Source organism: Papaver somniferum, chromosome 3 (assembly GCF_003573695.1).
Source record: "Papaver somniferum cultivar HN1 chromosome 3, ASM357369v1, whole genome shotgun sequence".
Taxonomy (NCBI): domain Eukaryota; kingdom Viridiplantae; phylum Streptophyta; class Magnoliopsida; order Ranunculales; family Papaveraceae; genus Papaver; species Papaver somniferum.
The window spans coordinates 96,866,303-96,882,141 of record NC_039360.1 but is presented as its reverse complement, the minus strand read 5'-3'; the positions used below and the strand labels follow the sequence as shown (position 1 = coordinate 96,882,141).

Sequence of the window (15,839 nt, the reverse complement as noted above, 5' to 3'; positions counted from 1 at the left end):
GAAATCAAGCTTGGTAAAGATTTTAGCACCAGAAAGCATATCAATCATATCATCAATTCTTGGTATAGGAAACCTATGGAATAGTCACTCTATTTAAAACTCTACAGTCTATACACATACGATATCCACCATCCTTCTTGTCTACTAAAAAGGTTGGACTAGCACAAGGACTTTTGCTTAGTCTTATTAATCCTTTTCGTAACAAATCATCAACCTGACCTTGTAATATGTCATGCTCTTTAGGACTTAACCTATAATGAGGTTGATTAGGAATAGAAGTCCCAGGTATAAAGTCTATCTGATGTTGTAAATCTCTCAGTGGAGGTAAAGTATTAGGTAACTCAACAGGAAATAAGTCACTAAAAGAAGATATTAAAGGTTGTACCTTCTTTGTAATCTCCATCATTGGTTTATTAGCTTCATGCGAACTCAAAGAATGAGTTGGTTGTAAAGAATGAACAATGGTAGCAACTAATGCAGTTGTCTTCTTATATGTTGGTTCCTTGACTGAAGTAGAAGATTGTAAAGGCCATAAACTTTAGTAAACGCTTCATGAACAAAAGTATAAGTATTCTCATAGAAATTATGAACAACTCGAATGTCATATTTCCATGGTCTTCCCAACAATAAGCTTGCTGCATTCATGTTAACAACATCACAAAGAGCATAATCCTCATATCCAGGAAAAGAAAACTTGACTAAACACTGATGGGTAATTTGTTGAGTGGAAGAGTTGTTTATCCAACCAACTGAATACGGCTTTGGATGAAGAGTAACAGGTAAACCAAGTTTCTCAACCAATTTTGCAGAAATATAGTTTTTTGTACTTCGACTGTCAATGATCATGTTGCAAGGCTTATCCTCAATGAGACAATGAGATTTGAAAATATTATGTCTTTGAGTAGGACATGGTTCAGTTATTAAAACTGGTCGAATCACTCCAAGAAAATCTGCATCATATGTCTCATGTTCTTGTAGATAAGTAAGTTCATCATCTCCTAGTGCATCTTCTTCTTGTACATCTTCTGTAATTTCATTAATATAAGCATGAAACTTTCGAAAATCACTGGAAGTATGGCCAGATTGATTGCACTTGTTACATCTATCTCCTCGAAACTTTGAATAAGGATTAGATGTTTTAGATAATGGAGGAAATTGTTGTTGATACTTATTACCTCTAGTATCATGAGAAACATCTCGTTGTTGAGTAGTCTGAGGTGGCTTAGCAGATGGAATATGCATCATTGGAGTGTTTTCTGAAGGTAGAGATGGGGATTGTTTCAGTTGATAAGCTTGGCTAGCACTTTTGTCATGTGGATCAACAAAGACAGTTGATCCCTTTGAATATAGATCAACAACGACTGTTGATCCCTTGTCACCCTGGTAACCATAAGAAGAATTATATGGCCTGGAAGCTTTATAAAAGTGTTGATATCGAGCTTGTCGTGGATTTGCTTGTCTAGAAGTACTGAGCACACGCCTTTCAACTTTAAGAGCTTGTTGTGTTGCTTCAACCATAGTAAACGTTGATTGTGTAATTCCTTGTTGGATTAAGTTGTTCAAACCTACAAAACGTGCAACTATTTGCTCTTCAGTTTCATTCAATTGGTTACGAGCAATTAAAGCATATAACTCAGCTATATATTCTTCAACAAGTCTGGATCCTTGTCGACAGTTTTGAAGTTTAATAAACAGTTATTGTTTATAATCTTTCGTCAAAAACTTATCGCGTAATAAATCTCTCATCCTAGTCCAAGTACGTATAGGAGGTTTATGAGAATTGCTTCCATCTTCACTGAGTTTTTCCCACCAAGCCGTGGTTCCACCTTTTAACTTATAAGCTACAATTTTTACCTGAGAATATTCAGGAACTTCCATGAAGTTGAAAAACGAACCGACTTCATAAAACCAATCCAGCAAGTCTTCAATATGTAAACCACCATGAAAACTAGGGATATCAGCCTTCAACTTATACTCTGGTAAAGTTCCATAAGGATTCACGCCAGATTTTAATCGTTTTTCATCAATCCATTGTTGCTCTTGGATTTCTTCAGCTTTGTCATCTTCATCATAGTTGAGGGGTACAATAACCAGTTTTTTGTTGACATAACCTTCTAACGGTTCCCTGTGGTTAAGTTTATGGGAGATATTCTCAGGAATAGAATCATCCTTAGTAAAAGAAGGTTTAACTTTTTTGGTTTCATCTCCTTTTTCTGCAGTGTTCTTTTCTCCATCTTCTTTTTCTCCTTCTGTATCATCGACTAATTCAGGTATGTCCTCTTTTTCTAAACCAGTGTGTTTCAATAATTTGTTCACATAATCTTCGTGGAAAACCAACCTCTTTTCCATAGTTTCAAGCTTTTCCGTGAGAGTTTTGGTGCTTGTTCATTGGTTGTAAGCTTAGTCTCAATATTGGTAGTGGAAGTTTGAAGAGGTTTCAACAGTTCTGCAAATTCTTCTAAGGTGATAGTTTTATCTGCCATTGAATTTACTGAAGAAGAAAAGTAAGGTTGAAGAAAATTTAGGGTTTTGATTTTGCGGAAGCTGTGTAAGGATCTGTTTCTAGATAAAAATCTAAAAAATTTGTATCTGATACCAACTAGTGTAGCACAGATAAGGATATAGCAAACTAGTTGCTAGGGTTTTGAAGATAGTTGAAGTTCCGTCAGAAACTTGGTTAAAATCTGATTCTAGGATCAAGATTCTAAGGTAAAAAGATTGATAGTCAAATTTGATAATAATATTGATAATAAGATGTGTTCTTGTAAACAAGAGACCTAGCCTTTATATAGGCTTACATGAGCTGATAAAAGGAAAGAGTTTGATGTAAACTAGAAAAGGAAATACTTGTGAAGCAAACAAACTTAAACTGACGTAAGGGATCAACTGTCATAGTTGATCCATAAGCATGGATCAAGTGTTAAAGTTGATACAGAAGAAAAGGATCAACAATCATTGTTGATACAGAGAAAGATGTACTACATCACTACACCAACTTCCTCTCTCCTCTCCCAACTCTGTTTACAGAAGAAAAGAAAAACTCACCGGAAACACTACCTGCTCAGATCTGGTCCGTTCTGGGCCGGATCTGAGCGGGATTTTCATCTCCTTTTATTTTATTTCACTAGATCTTTGTTATAGGTAGGTTTATTTATGTTTATCTCTTATCATTTGATAAGTTTTGTGCACCTTTACGGTGATTTTATCTCCTCTACTAGAGAGGTTTATCTCGGCTTTAATGGTCGTTCATGGGTACTATGGGTTTTAAAATCAATTGAGATGCATTCTAACAACGATATCTTTATCATTTTTGTCTCCGGCGACGGAATCTTTACCGGAATCTTCATCCTTGGATTATCCGGCGACGGAATTTTCATCACAGGTTTTAAGAGATTTGAGCATACCACTCCAACTTTAGGAGCATTTCCTTATGAAGAATAAAAACAAACAAAATGGTTGGAATTTATTTCCGATAATAACCATTATTCCAATCGGTTCTTATTCATGCTTGTATTCGTCATGTTCCGTTAATCCTTCTCTTTCTCTTGTCGTATTTTTCGGTGTTATACTTGTATGGCATGTTCTTGTTACTTTGTATTCTCTAATTCTCCATTTTAAACCCAATGTAACCTTGAATTTTCATTAATGAAAGGTTTATTTTTTATAAAAAAAAATAATTATATTTTCATAAAAAAGCTCTTAGGTGTAAATTCTTCGTTAAGAAGTGGGGTAAGGAAAATTTCGGCACTTTACAAGCTGAAATAGACAAGTTAGAAAATCTTTTTTTCTAGAAGAAATCAATATTTTTTCCCAAGAAGATTTTGTTGAAACCGCCTTTTGAACTTAAGATTTTGCTGAAAAAAAGGAACTCAAGATTAAGCATAAACTGCCTTTTTGAACTTAGATAGGAAGTGTCATGCTAAATCAAAAGGCCGGCTTATGGATGGAGAAAGAAATTTAAGTTTTTCATAAGAATGCTTCTTGCTAACTCTCTTGTCATTAATGACACTATATGTGTCATGACAAAGATCTTATTACAGTGCATATGAGAGTTATAAGAATATCCTAGGGGCCACAAAAAATATTCTTATATAAGAGTTATTCTTATATGGAGGTCTACCTTGAATAGACTAAAAGAAAAAATTTCATACATGTACTTCGGACAACACATACATGTGCATATGAAGCACAAAAATATATCTAGGTAAACATAACTACTACTTAAATGAGGATTTTCTTTTACATGTATGTATATATGAAATTTGTTATAACAAAATCCACATAAAACTCAACTTTGACACCTAAAATTGACAAATGGAATCATATGAGTGAAAGATATTTGTATTAAGTTGTGCACAAAAAAGCAAAGAATTTACTTTGAAGCAAAATGATCTTGTAAAATGGTTACAAGAATCTCTTCATCTTGAACTTTGATGTATGACAACGTATATTGTTTATATTATACTGCTAATTATTTTTATATGGAGGTAGGTTCCTTAAGACGGAATCGAAAAAAATTATGACTTATTCCAATATGGAGTTTATTCTTAAATATAACTGGCCCAAATCGGGAACATAAAATTTTATTCTTATATGGAGTTTATTCTTATATGGAGTATTCTTCCGGAGAGGTTTTACTGTAATGCCTGAGCTCTTGAGTGTGTTTAATGAATTTTGTACTTCTGGTACTTCATATTGGACACTGAATTGTACTAACATCATCTTAATACCTAAATGTGATGGAGTTGCCTCAATGCATAATTTTAGACTAATTAGTCTCATATGAGAAATATACAAATTTATATCTAAGTGTCTTACTGAGAGACTAAAGGTTGTAATGTCTTCTATATTTCCAAATTCTAAGGAGATTTTTATAGATGATAGGCAAATTATTGATGGTATTCTCATTGTCTCTAAACTGATTAACATTAGGGAAAGGCTAAAAATTTCTAACTTGGTTGTCAAAGTGGACTTACAGAAGCCATTTGATAACATTAATTAGGGTTCCTTGAATTATACAATGTTAAGATTTGGCTTTGGTCTTTTTAGAGGAAATGGATGCATTAGTGCATTCTAAATGGACCAATGCGTTTTAAAAGAGTCAAGCATCTTCTTTTGGAATATAACTTAAATATAGTTAATGCAATAAATGGCAGTTTGCATTTGTTAAATGGACAAGTAGCTTAATTTCAGACATTGTGTTCTTTCTAAACTCGCTTGCTTTTGTTCCTAGATTAGGAAACAATGCAGCATAGGAAGTGGTTGTTTATGCTAAAACTTTATTAGTTGAAGAGGAGTGTAATTGTAACAGGTCTTTGTAATTAGCAGAGCCAATTGAGGAAGATGTAATTAATTATCATCATTAAAATGAATGAAATTTCATTTTCTATTAAAAAAAGTGAGTTAGATTCTTAAATGGCTCCTGCTCTAGTTTGTTTAGAAGTAACAAAGAAATAAGACAAGGTGATCCATTTTCACCTTTCCTATTTATTATGGTGGTATAGGTGTTGTTTTTTACGATTCAGATAACTGCTGATCTGAAGCTTATGTAGGGGTTCAAGCCTTCTGTTATTAGAGATCAAATCATTAACTTACAATTTTTTGATGACTTGATAGTCTTCTTAGATGATGAGGAGGAGCAAATTATAAACCTTAAAATTTATTGATTGCTTTTCAAATGGTTTCGGGAATGAAAGCTAATTTCAAGAAGTGAACAACAGTTGGAGTAGGAAACACTCTATTTGCTGAGTGTGCAACAATTTTTGATTGCTCAACGACTCAATTTCGTTTGAATTATTTGGGATTTCCCTTAGGGAGTAAATCTAAATCTATTACCGTTTGGGAAGTAATTTTGTAAAAGAAATAACAGAGATTTGGCACTTGGAAAATAACATATCTGACTACAGATGGAAGATTGATGCTCATTAAGAGAGTCTTATGCATCCTTCCAATTTACTATCTTTCATTGTTCCAGATTCCTGCAAGTGTGGGGAAGCAAATGGATAACATTATGAGAAAATTCCTTTGGGGTTCTACTAACAATGTCAAGAAGAGAGGTCGGGTTGCTCGGAAGAAGTTGACTTACCTAAAGAAGACGGAGGTATAGGCATAAATAAATTAAGATTCACCAATAAAGCTTTACATGCCAAATGGTGCTGGAGATATGAAAAATAAAGAAATGCTTTATCGAGGTATGTCATTCTGCAGAAATTTGGTGGTGATGAGAATGCTTTATTACCTAATGAGAATTCAAAGACAGTTCGAAAAAAACTGTGGCTGACATTCCAAATTCAAAAGCAATCATCAAATACAACTTTTCAATTCAGTTACAAAGTGGAAATAAAGTTCTTCTCTGGAAAGATAATTGGATAGGGAATCAGTCTTTGGACTCTTCATTTCCTACTTTATACAAACTCTCAAAAAACAAACATAGTTTTATTAAGGATATAATATTTTTCTCTAATGGTGTCCTTGCATGGGATTTTAACTTCTCCAGAACCCTTAGAGAAGTAGAAGTGGATATGATCTGCCAGTTGTTGCAGCTAGTCATTTTTCCTGCATTGACTAAAACTAGTGATGATTATGTCTCTTGGACGCCAGGTAATACTTTCTTAGTAAAATCTTGTTATTATGTCACTGAAATTAATTGCTTGATCAGGTTCTGACACAAGAGTTTACGGAATCCAAGAATCCCTTAAGGTGATTTTTTTCAATTGGACTTTATGTTGCAAAGTAGTATCCAATGTGGATATTATAAGGAATGTAATTGTTGTAAATGGGCGCAGCTTATGCACGAAAGCTGCAGAATCCACTCTCACTTATTTTTGCATTGTGTTGAAACTACGAAGTTGCAGAACTTCTTTTCCAACACTTTCAAGCTAGTTTGGGTCTTTAGAGAAGATATCAGAGCTACTTTATGGGAGTGGAGCAAGAAAAGGGGTTATTCAAGGAGAAATAAGATTTGAGGCATGATACCTTTTCCAATCGAGTGGACAGTTTGGAATGATCGCAATAAAATATTATTTAAAGGAAAATTCAAACAGTACAATCAACTTTTTGATAAAATAAAATGCTTACTTTTCAATTGGTTGGTGGGAACTAATATATTTGAAAACTATCCTCTAAATATGTTGCTCCATAATTGAGATGGAATCATGGGAACTCCTTAGATGAGTTTGTTTCATTTTTTGATGTAGTTTCTTTTTTCCACAGTTCAGCTAGCAACCATACTTTTGATTATTTATTTTTTGATCATTTCTTTGAACATTAAATTTCGGGGATACCACCTCTTTGTGGGATCTATGTTTTTAATTCAATATAGTGTTCTTTTTGAGTAAAAAAATAAATCAAGTTTGCACAATTTCACAAGTTTGCAGAGTTGTTTCTATGTCGTTGTAGCGTAGATCGTTACAGCGGGTTGACTTTGACCGGCATGCATTGACTTTTGTTGTTGGCTGCATGTTGAGTGCAACTGTCGAGCTTTGACTGGAAGGACTTGCTGGCAAAATGGCTTGACTGGTTGACATGCATAATTGACTGGCAGTCTGGATGGAAGATTGGTTAGCAACATGTTAGTATTATGGCTGGAAAACTGGATTATGGACTGGATGGTAGCATGGTTGGCAGCATAAATGGCAACATCGTTAGAAGCATGTTTGATGAACTGGATAGTAGACTCGCTGGAAACAGGACTCAAACCAAGTTAGTTAAATATAAGCCTAAATATGATAAGTACTTAATTAAAAAATGGAATTCTAATTTTTAAGTTCTAAATATTTTCGAACTAATTAATATTACTGCTTCATTTATTACAAAATATAAACCTAGACAGTAAGAATTTAACTAACGTCTTTAATAAAGTTCTCGGAAGTCTTTGGTTCGCTGGTTATCATCATTTGACTAACTCTCATTCAAATCGCTCTTGAACGGTTTTCCATGGTCTTTGTAACTTGGATTGTTAAATTTCAAAACTTTGTGCCTTTTAACAAGCATTCTCCTGAATTAACTTCTAATTGATTATTCCCCTTCTGCTATTCCTAATTTATTTATTTTTAAAATTGGCATGTACCTTACCAACAACAACTTTGAGTTTGGCTTCACAAAAAAATAAAATAGTTTTTTGAGACATTTCAGTTGAGGAATATAAAATATTAAAATAAAAATTAAAAGGGTTTCTAACAGAGAAAATTCAATATAAGATCGGATTTTGTTGTGAGTTGGGAATTTGAATGGGTATGTTATTTATATGATTAAAAATAAAAGCTAGTAGTTTGAAATCGGATTTTTGTCGAAAAAAACTGAGACGAGACGCGATCGGCTCAATCTACCACGATGAACCCTAGTTAGCAATTCGGGATTCGGTAAACGTACGGAACGTCAAACGTACGAGTATTATACGGTTTTGTAAAACCCAGAATCGGTCCATAATTCGGTCAACGAGACGTGATTCGTCAGTAATTCGGAACGGCATACGTACGTGTATAATTCGATTTATAAATGTGAGTTCGGCTCTGAAAATTCGGTATCTATATATACTAAATAATTTGTATTTATAAGGTCATGGACCAATTTTTATACATATGTGTGAGTTATTTAAAGAAAAAATAAACTTAATATGATAATATTAATAATATATACAACATTAGTCATCCTAGAGGACGTGGTATAGTGGTTTAGATGCTTGGTTAGTAAGTCTGAGATCTCTCTCACCTTCACATTCAAATCTATTCAGTCATTTTTGTTTCATAAAAATTAAAACAACATCTAATATTGGGTGGTGTATACTCGGGAGGCAGTAAAGCCCAAAAAGTGGGGCCTTTGAAAACGTAAAAGCTAAAGAATTTATGGAGAATTAAGCGGACGTATCATTCAGGATTCGGATACGTAAAATTCGTGAACGATTCGCGAATAATCCGGGAATACCACATAATACGCGACTTGAGTTCGGAGTTGCAAACGTACACGAATAAGACGGTAAAATTCGTGATACGGAATCATTCGCGAACTTACTAACTAGGCGATGAACCATATTTCCACATACCAAAACTGGATTTGTCGGTCCGAGCTACATAACAAATGTGTTGTTTTGCACTTCTATTATTAGACCTGGCCCTCCACATTAATCAAGTGAACTCTTCCCCATCCATGGCCATGGGGTAAAGTAGTTCATCGGTCATCACTTGTTTTCAACCGCATTACTATTACTTTGTCAATCTAATCTGCTCTTTATAAATGGACGCCTATTATTTTTTGGCTTGACCCTATCAACTTTATCATAAATCAGATGAACAAGAGCACATGACCTGCCCATTCAACTTTATAGGCTCTTGGATTATCTAATGAGACCTTTCTACCTATTTGTAGCTTAATTTCTGTGTTAATTAAGGAACGTCACTATTTTTTTCATATATAATCAATCATATTTCACGGTCAGTAATCCCCCAAATAGTTGTGATAACTCCATTTGAAGCACTATTATAATAAAGGAGACCCCACTACCAATGGACAAAGCATTTGAGGTTTGATTATTGAATTATAAGAGAGTTTGATTATTGAATTATTCATTCTCCTTCATTCTGTTTTCTTTGTGATCGGTTTTCCTCTTTTTCTCTCGTCGATCGACTTAATCGAAGATGCCGGCGATGTTGATGATCCATTTATTGACAGTCACAAAATTCAGATTCTTCCACTTGTTCAGACTAAGTCCGCTATTGTGGCCATTCAATTTATATCTCCCTCTGGCTAGACAACTCCCAAGAATTTGCGACGTTGCATCTAATTCCTCTTCGCTTTTCATATTCAGACTTCGTTTGATTCTTGGTCCGGACAGCACCAACGGAGCCGTAGATGGAGGACGTAACAGATTCGAGAGGGCGTTGAGGCTTTTCTGTCAACAGGTGTTACCTAGCTCGGCAAGACAACGACACAACAGCGATCATGAAGCTAATCTTCAGTTCATGCTTCTTACAGCACCTGTTTGACTCGGTGTCTTCACTCACTGAGCCTGTAATGGATTCGCATTAGTCCGAGGTTGTTCAAAGTCAACTGTATTTAGTTGTAATTTTATGTTTTATGGATTAGTATGAATGATGTTGTGAATATGACAGATGATATAATGGATGAAATGGTATTTAATATTCGAGAACCAACATTTATGTAAATCCCACCGTCCAACCTCTCGCAAGCTAGTTCAATTTTCATTTATCCACTATTTTGGACCATAGAGTGCTTGAAACTAGGAACAATTCAATGGAAATTTGATTATATTTACAGACGTTTTTCAATGATTCAAAAGATGACCCTGCAGTTAAACTACCTCAAAATTTCTTTCTTTTTCTTCCGTACAGTGGAAGAAGATAGGATAAACAAGAAGACTACTAGTGTTAAGAGGTAAATTAAACTTAAAAGAACAGACTAATACTAAGGAAATCTGTTGGTTGGGTTCATCGATTCGCTATCTTCCCTTACAACATTTTCCTTGATCTCTTGAATCATTTTAATGACTTGCCACATTGAGGGTCTTTGTTCCGGGGATGTCTTACTACAAGCAGTAGCTAATTCAAGAAGCATCCAAAGCCGATTTTCATCGCCACCTTCAAATTCTCTTTCAGCCCCAACCCAATTTTGAAGATCAGTGGGTAGATGATATAAATTCAATGCAGGCTTGCCAGTAAGAAGTTCTAGTAAGAGAATACCGAACGCGTAAACATCAGACTTTGTGGTTGGTTGAGAACCAGCATTTCGAATCTCAGGTGCTTTGTACCCAGCTGAATCTGGGTCATCCAAGGAATCGGCTAGAACCGACAGGCAATAATCAGTAAGACAAGCTTCAAAATCAGCACCTAGTAGTACATTCGACGATTTCAGGTTTCCATGAAGTAGTCTTGATGCTTGGTGAACGTAAGATAATCCTTGTGCAACGTCTTCAGCTATTTTTAAACATGATGTCCAATGTAACGGCTTTGATCTTGTTGATCTTGAACCTGCACCCAATAAAAAGATTAATATTCAAATCAAGATGTCTTATCTTACCATTAAGGCATCAATTCACGTGATACAGTTGGCTCCCTTTTTACTATCTAGTAATCACGGAAAAAAGAAAGATTTTCTTGTCTTCAGCAATGGCCTAGAATGCCTCAAATAAAGTTTAGGATTCTAATGGGTCTTCCAAGTTATAGGTTATCAATAGAGACAGCATCAATAAAATAAAATTAGTTCCTTGACCCTAGAATCAAAGCCATCCTCGTCCGTGACCTCCATTAAACTATGTTCTAAACCAGTATGTAATTTCATCATTAAAGAAAGGGGTTACAGGGCCCATATCTTGTGCACGGGCAATATCCCTTTAGTGCGGTGTTAGCATCATCCTCAAGATTCTCCTGTTGGCATATTGCCGCTCATACTTAAAGTAAACAGGATGATTTTCATGAGTCTCACTGTGAGAATGTTCACTTAATCATTACCAACGGTTCGTTGTTTACAAGTTCATAATTATGCCGCATGCTACCAGGAGTAGTATTTACAAATGCATATGCCGCATGATAACTGCTACATTCATCTAGTGTTCCTAAAAGTGGCATTGCCCCATCCCTTGTCAACTCAGACAAATTCAAATACAGTAACACAAGCTTATACTAATGCATTTTAGAGAGGGAGAAGAGAGAAGCTTACCATGGATTAGAGAGAAGAGGCTGCCATTAGGTTGATAATCATAAATGAGAAGCTTTTCATCTTTAGCTTGAAAATAAGCTCTGAGAGGAACAAGATTAGGATGTCTCAAAACACCAACTGACTCCATATGATGTTCAAACATTTCTTTACTAGTTTTTGATGTTTTAACAACATCGAGTCTTTTCACAGTAACAATCAGCTGATTATCTAAAACAGCTTTATATGTAGTACCGATTGAACCTCTTCCAAGCATTTCAGCTGAAGCTCTCATTAACTGTTCCAAACTGTAAACTTGATTTTCACCTGCACAAAATATCAAATTCCCACTCTTTCCCAGCTGAATCTTCTGCATTTCTTTCACTTTTGTCTGTAATAATTCATTATCTTCTTCCACTATCATTATTACTCCATCGTCATTCGGATAATTGACTAACTCAGGTGGTGATGATACTGAAACCCTCTGTTTGCTTCTTCTTTTAATGCCTAGTAAAAATACTAAAATTGATCCAAGAAATACCAATGCTGCAATTGAAACCCCTATAATCAAAATGGGTTTCTTGTGTTTATGAGAAAATGATGAAGAAGGAAGAAGCAGCCCTGATAATTGCTGGCTTTGGTCACTTTCTGATGGTTCTGGAGCTATTGGTGAAGACCTGAAAAAGGGTGCATTAGAATGACAATCTTTATTCAACATCTCTCCACATAGCGCTGGATTCCATGAAAATGATGATGAGCGAAAACGGGATAGTGCAGCAGTAATGGGTATTGGACCGGCAAGATTATTGCCGGAGACATTGAAGATTTGAAGAGAAGATTGGTTAAACGGTGGAACCGACCCATTAAAATGGTTCCATTCAAGTCTAAGATAATACAACCGATCCAGACCGGTTATCTTGGGTGGAATTAAACCAGAAAGGTTATTGTAAGAAAGATCTAATGTTCTTAATCTATGAAGAGATACGATTGAAGGAGGGAAAACACCAGAAAATGAGTTATGATGTAAGAAGAGAGATTTGAGATTTACTAAACCAGAAAGATCAGGAATCGGTCCAGTGAGTGAGTTATTCCGTAAGCTTAAAACTCTGAGTTGATCTAAGCGAGTTAATGTATTAAACCCAAAATATCCACCAAGATTAAACCCTTCTATTACAAAACGAACTACTCTTCCTTGAGCACATTTTACTCCTACCCATTGACAATGGTTGGTTGATCTGTTGTTTACATGGAAATGAAGATTGTTGTTCAAATCGGAAGTAGATTTAAAAGAAAGAATGGATAAAGCATCATTAGGCAGTACTTGGGCATTCTTCTTGTTACTCACTGATGATGAAGAAGAAAGAGTAGCAGTAAATAAAGAGAGAAGAAACAGAGTGATGAAGAGATTTTTCAGCATTTTGAAGTAATGGGGGGTTTCTTCTCTACTCAAAATGATATCTTTTTGATGAAGAATAATAGATTGAGCTTAGATTTGAATCTATTTTTGAAGTTCCCCTGTACCTGTACTCTATTAGGTCTCCCTCTCTGGTCTCTTGTCTATACATTGAGAGACTGTGAAAGAGAGAGAGAGAGAGAGAGAGGTGGAGATACGTGACAAGTACTTAGTATGTAGGAAGTACTACTTGTCTATGGAGTAGAGAGAAGAACAGAGCTAAAACAGAACAGAGTAGGTGTAGGGGTGTCCTTATGCAGAGCTTACGACCAGAGATAGTCACGTGAAGAAAAAACAGAAGCCAGGGATTATGCTTTCGATTGGGTGTCCTCCAGCTTAATTCTTTAATAATTGTTTTTTTTTTCTGTTACATTTAAGTCTCACTTGGTCAATGACTCCAATTTAGGTCATGGATGCCAGTCGGGAAGACCTCACAGGCAACCAAGGCGTCGGATAGATGTGAAAAATTAGTAGAACACAAGCTTAACTATAGTAAGAGCTTAAAACCCAAAATCACAACATTGCTAACTGTAGTACAGAGTTGCTACAGAGGGTTCCAAAATCAATAAGAGACAAAATACTTGTAACACATAGCATTTGTGCACACCCTAGTAACAAGGTACCCTCTATTAGTAACCTTACAAAATTATAGCTATCCCAATTACTCGCAATCATAGTTAGTAATTCTCCAAATCATTCCCGAATGATTCGCGAACGTATCCAAACTGACCGTATCCGAATGATATTTCCGAACTATTTGAACTCTGAACCTAGTTCGCGGATTATATGGACCTCACGAATGATTCGCGAATGTATCCAAACTGACCGAATACGAATGATATTTCCGAACTAAAACTCCGAAGCTAGTTCGCGTCCAACCTCATTCTCCCATAGGTAAGTCTCTGACTAGAAATTTGTTGATTGTTTTTTTTTTGTATATACTTTCTATTTAAATATAATTATTTTCTATTGGTAGTTGTTTAACCAGTGTATTATGTGTTAATTTTTGTTTACAAGTCTATAAACTCGTTTTATGATACATTTATGCGATTAAATTGTTTACTTCTTGTTAAAAAATCACGCTAAAATGTTTTTTTTCCATCTTATAAATCATATATAAATAAAATTAGTCTCGTAATAAGGTCATAATACTTATCAATTTATCATATATGTAAGCCGGATTTTAAGTGCCGAACTCACATTTATAAAACGAATATGCACGTACGTATGCCGTTTCGAACTACTGTCCGAACAACGAACCGTTAACCGGATTTTTGACCGAGTCTGACCTATCTGAATCCGTACAATTCCCGTACGTATGTCGTCCCGAACTACTACCCGTACCCCGAATTGCTAACTAGTAGCAATCAACATTGTATTTAGAGAAGACAAGTGTTATCCGGGTACGATTTTACGGGATGGCTTTCTGCTCAAACGGCTTCAAAGAAATTGGATAATCAAATAAACATTTAGATTTGACCTTTTATATTTTTTTCCACTACTTATTCGCGTTCAGTCCGTGATCCATCACGGGCCCTAAAATGTTCAAAGCTTCCAGATCTAGATTTTAGATGTCGGACATATCTGATCTAATGTTTTAGAAGCCGCTTGAGCGGGAAGTCATCCTGCAAAGTCGTACAAGATAGTATTGCTTTTTATTTAAAAAAAAAAAATCCAAAAATATCGGTTCTCACACAGTAATTGGATACAAAAAAAATTCGCACCATCGATATTTGAATCCAAAAACTTATAATTTTCGCACTATTAATATTTGAATCCAAAGACTTATAATATTAGTGATTTCAATGGGTCTGGTTCCTCCTGGGACTAGTGGAACCAGATCCGAACTCGATAAAAGAAGATAGGTCCTGGTCCACTAAATTAGGTCCCGGAACCCGACCTAATAAGAATCCTAGATTCCCAGTATGTATCCAGAAATTATCGAATTATTCTTAAAAACTTAATATCTTATTGTTTTTGGCTTGAATCTAAACTATTTTTATATAAATACACTATTAATTCTTTGTTAATATAATAAATAAATATTAAATGCAAGAGTAAAAAGGAAAATGGAAAATGGAAAAATCAAAGTCATCACTAGATAAATACTTAAAATTTTGCTAAACAGGCTAATAAAACAGTGAAATAAACATGTACTCGGTACCCGTTGGGTACCTAAATGGCTAATGACTCTAATTTCATGACTCGAAACCGAATCAACCGGATCCGATTCGATTTTGGGTAATTGGGTACCCATTGACAGCCTTAACCTATATAATTGAGAGTCTTTCAATCCATATAGTGTACCGATAAATATCCAAAATTGTTTTCCTAACAGAGTTATCAGTGCCTTTCTTTTTTCTCCGTTTCCATATAGTAATCATGACTGATTCATGGAAAGCGCGTTGTAAATTATAATAATTCAGAAAGTAATCCCAGACTTTGTGGGGTCTTTTTTTTTTTAAGGAAAAAGGTTAAAGTTGTACTGATGTAAGGGAAACTCATATGGAGGTAAAAACATCCATAAGTTAAAGAGTATCCATATATATGAAGATCCTCAGTATTTAGTGGAGACAGAACCTACCGTGAAAACTAAAGAAGTTAGTCCATCCGATCACTTTTAGTCCGAATTTTCAAAAAAAAAAAAGAAGAAAAATCTCATTCGACTGTATTTCAGCGGGATCATCTCAAAAAAATTTAATTCACAATGTTAAAAATGTTTCAAATTGCACAAATACCG

At 35.0% G+C, this 15,839-nt stretch overlaps 1 protein-coding gene across 1 annotated transcript; it reads right to left on the bottom strand.

The window, feature by feature from the left end:
* Positions 1–10,290: 10,290 nt before the first annotated feature.
* LOC113356908 (probable inactive receptor kinase At5g67200) lies at positions 10,291–13,429 on the bottom strand. The gene is made up of 2 exons (XM_026600144.1): positions 11,671–13,429; positions 10,291–10,982 (listed from the first exon to the last, which is right to left on the bottom strand). The coding sequence occupies exons 1-2, from the start codon at positions 13,061–13,063 to the stop codon at positions 10,420–10,422; spliced, it is 1,956 nt and encodes a 651-aa protein (XP_026455929.1). The 5' UTR covers positions 13,064–13,429; the 3' UTR covers positions 10,291–10,419.
* Between the last annotated feature and the right edge of the window lie 2,410 nt (positions 13,430–15,839).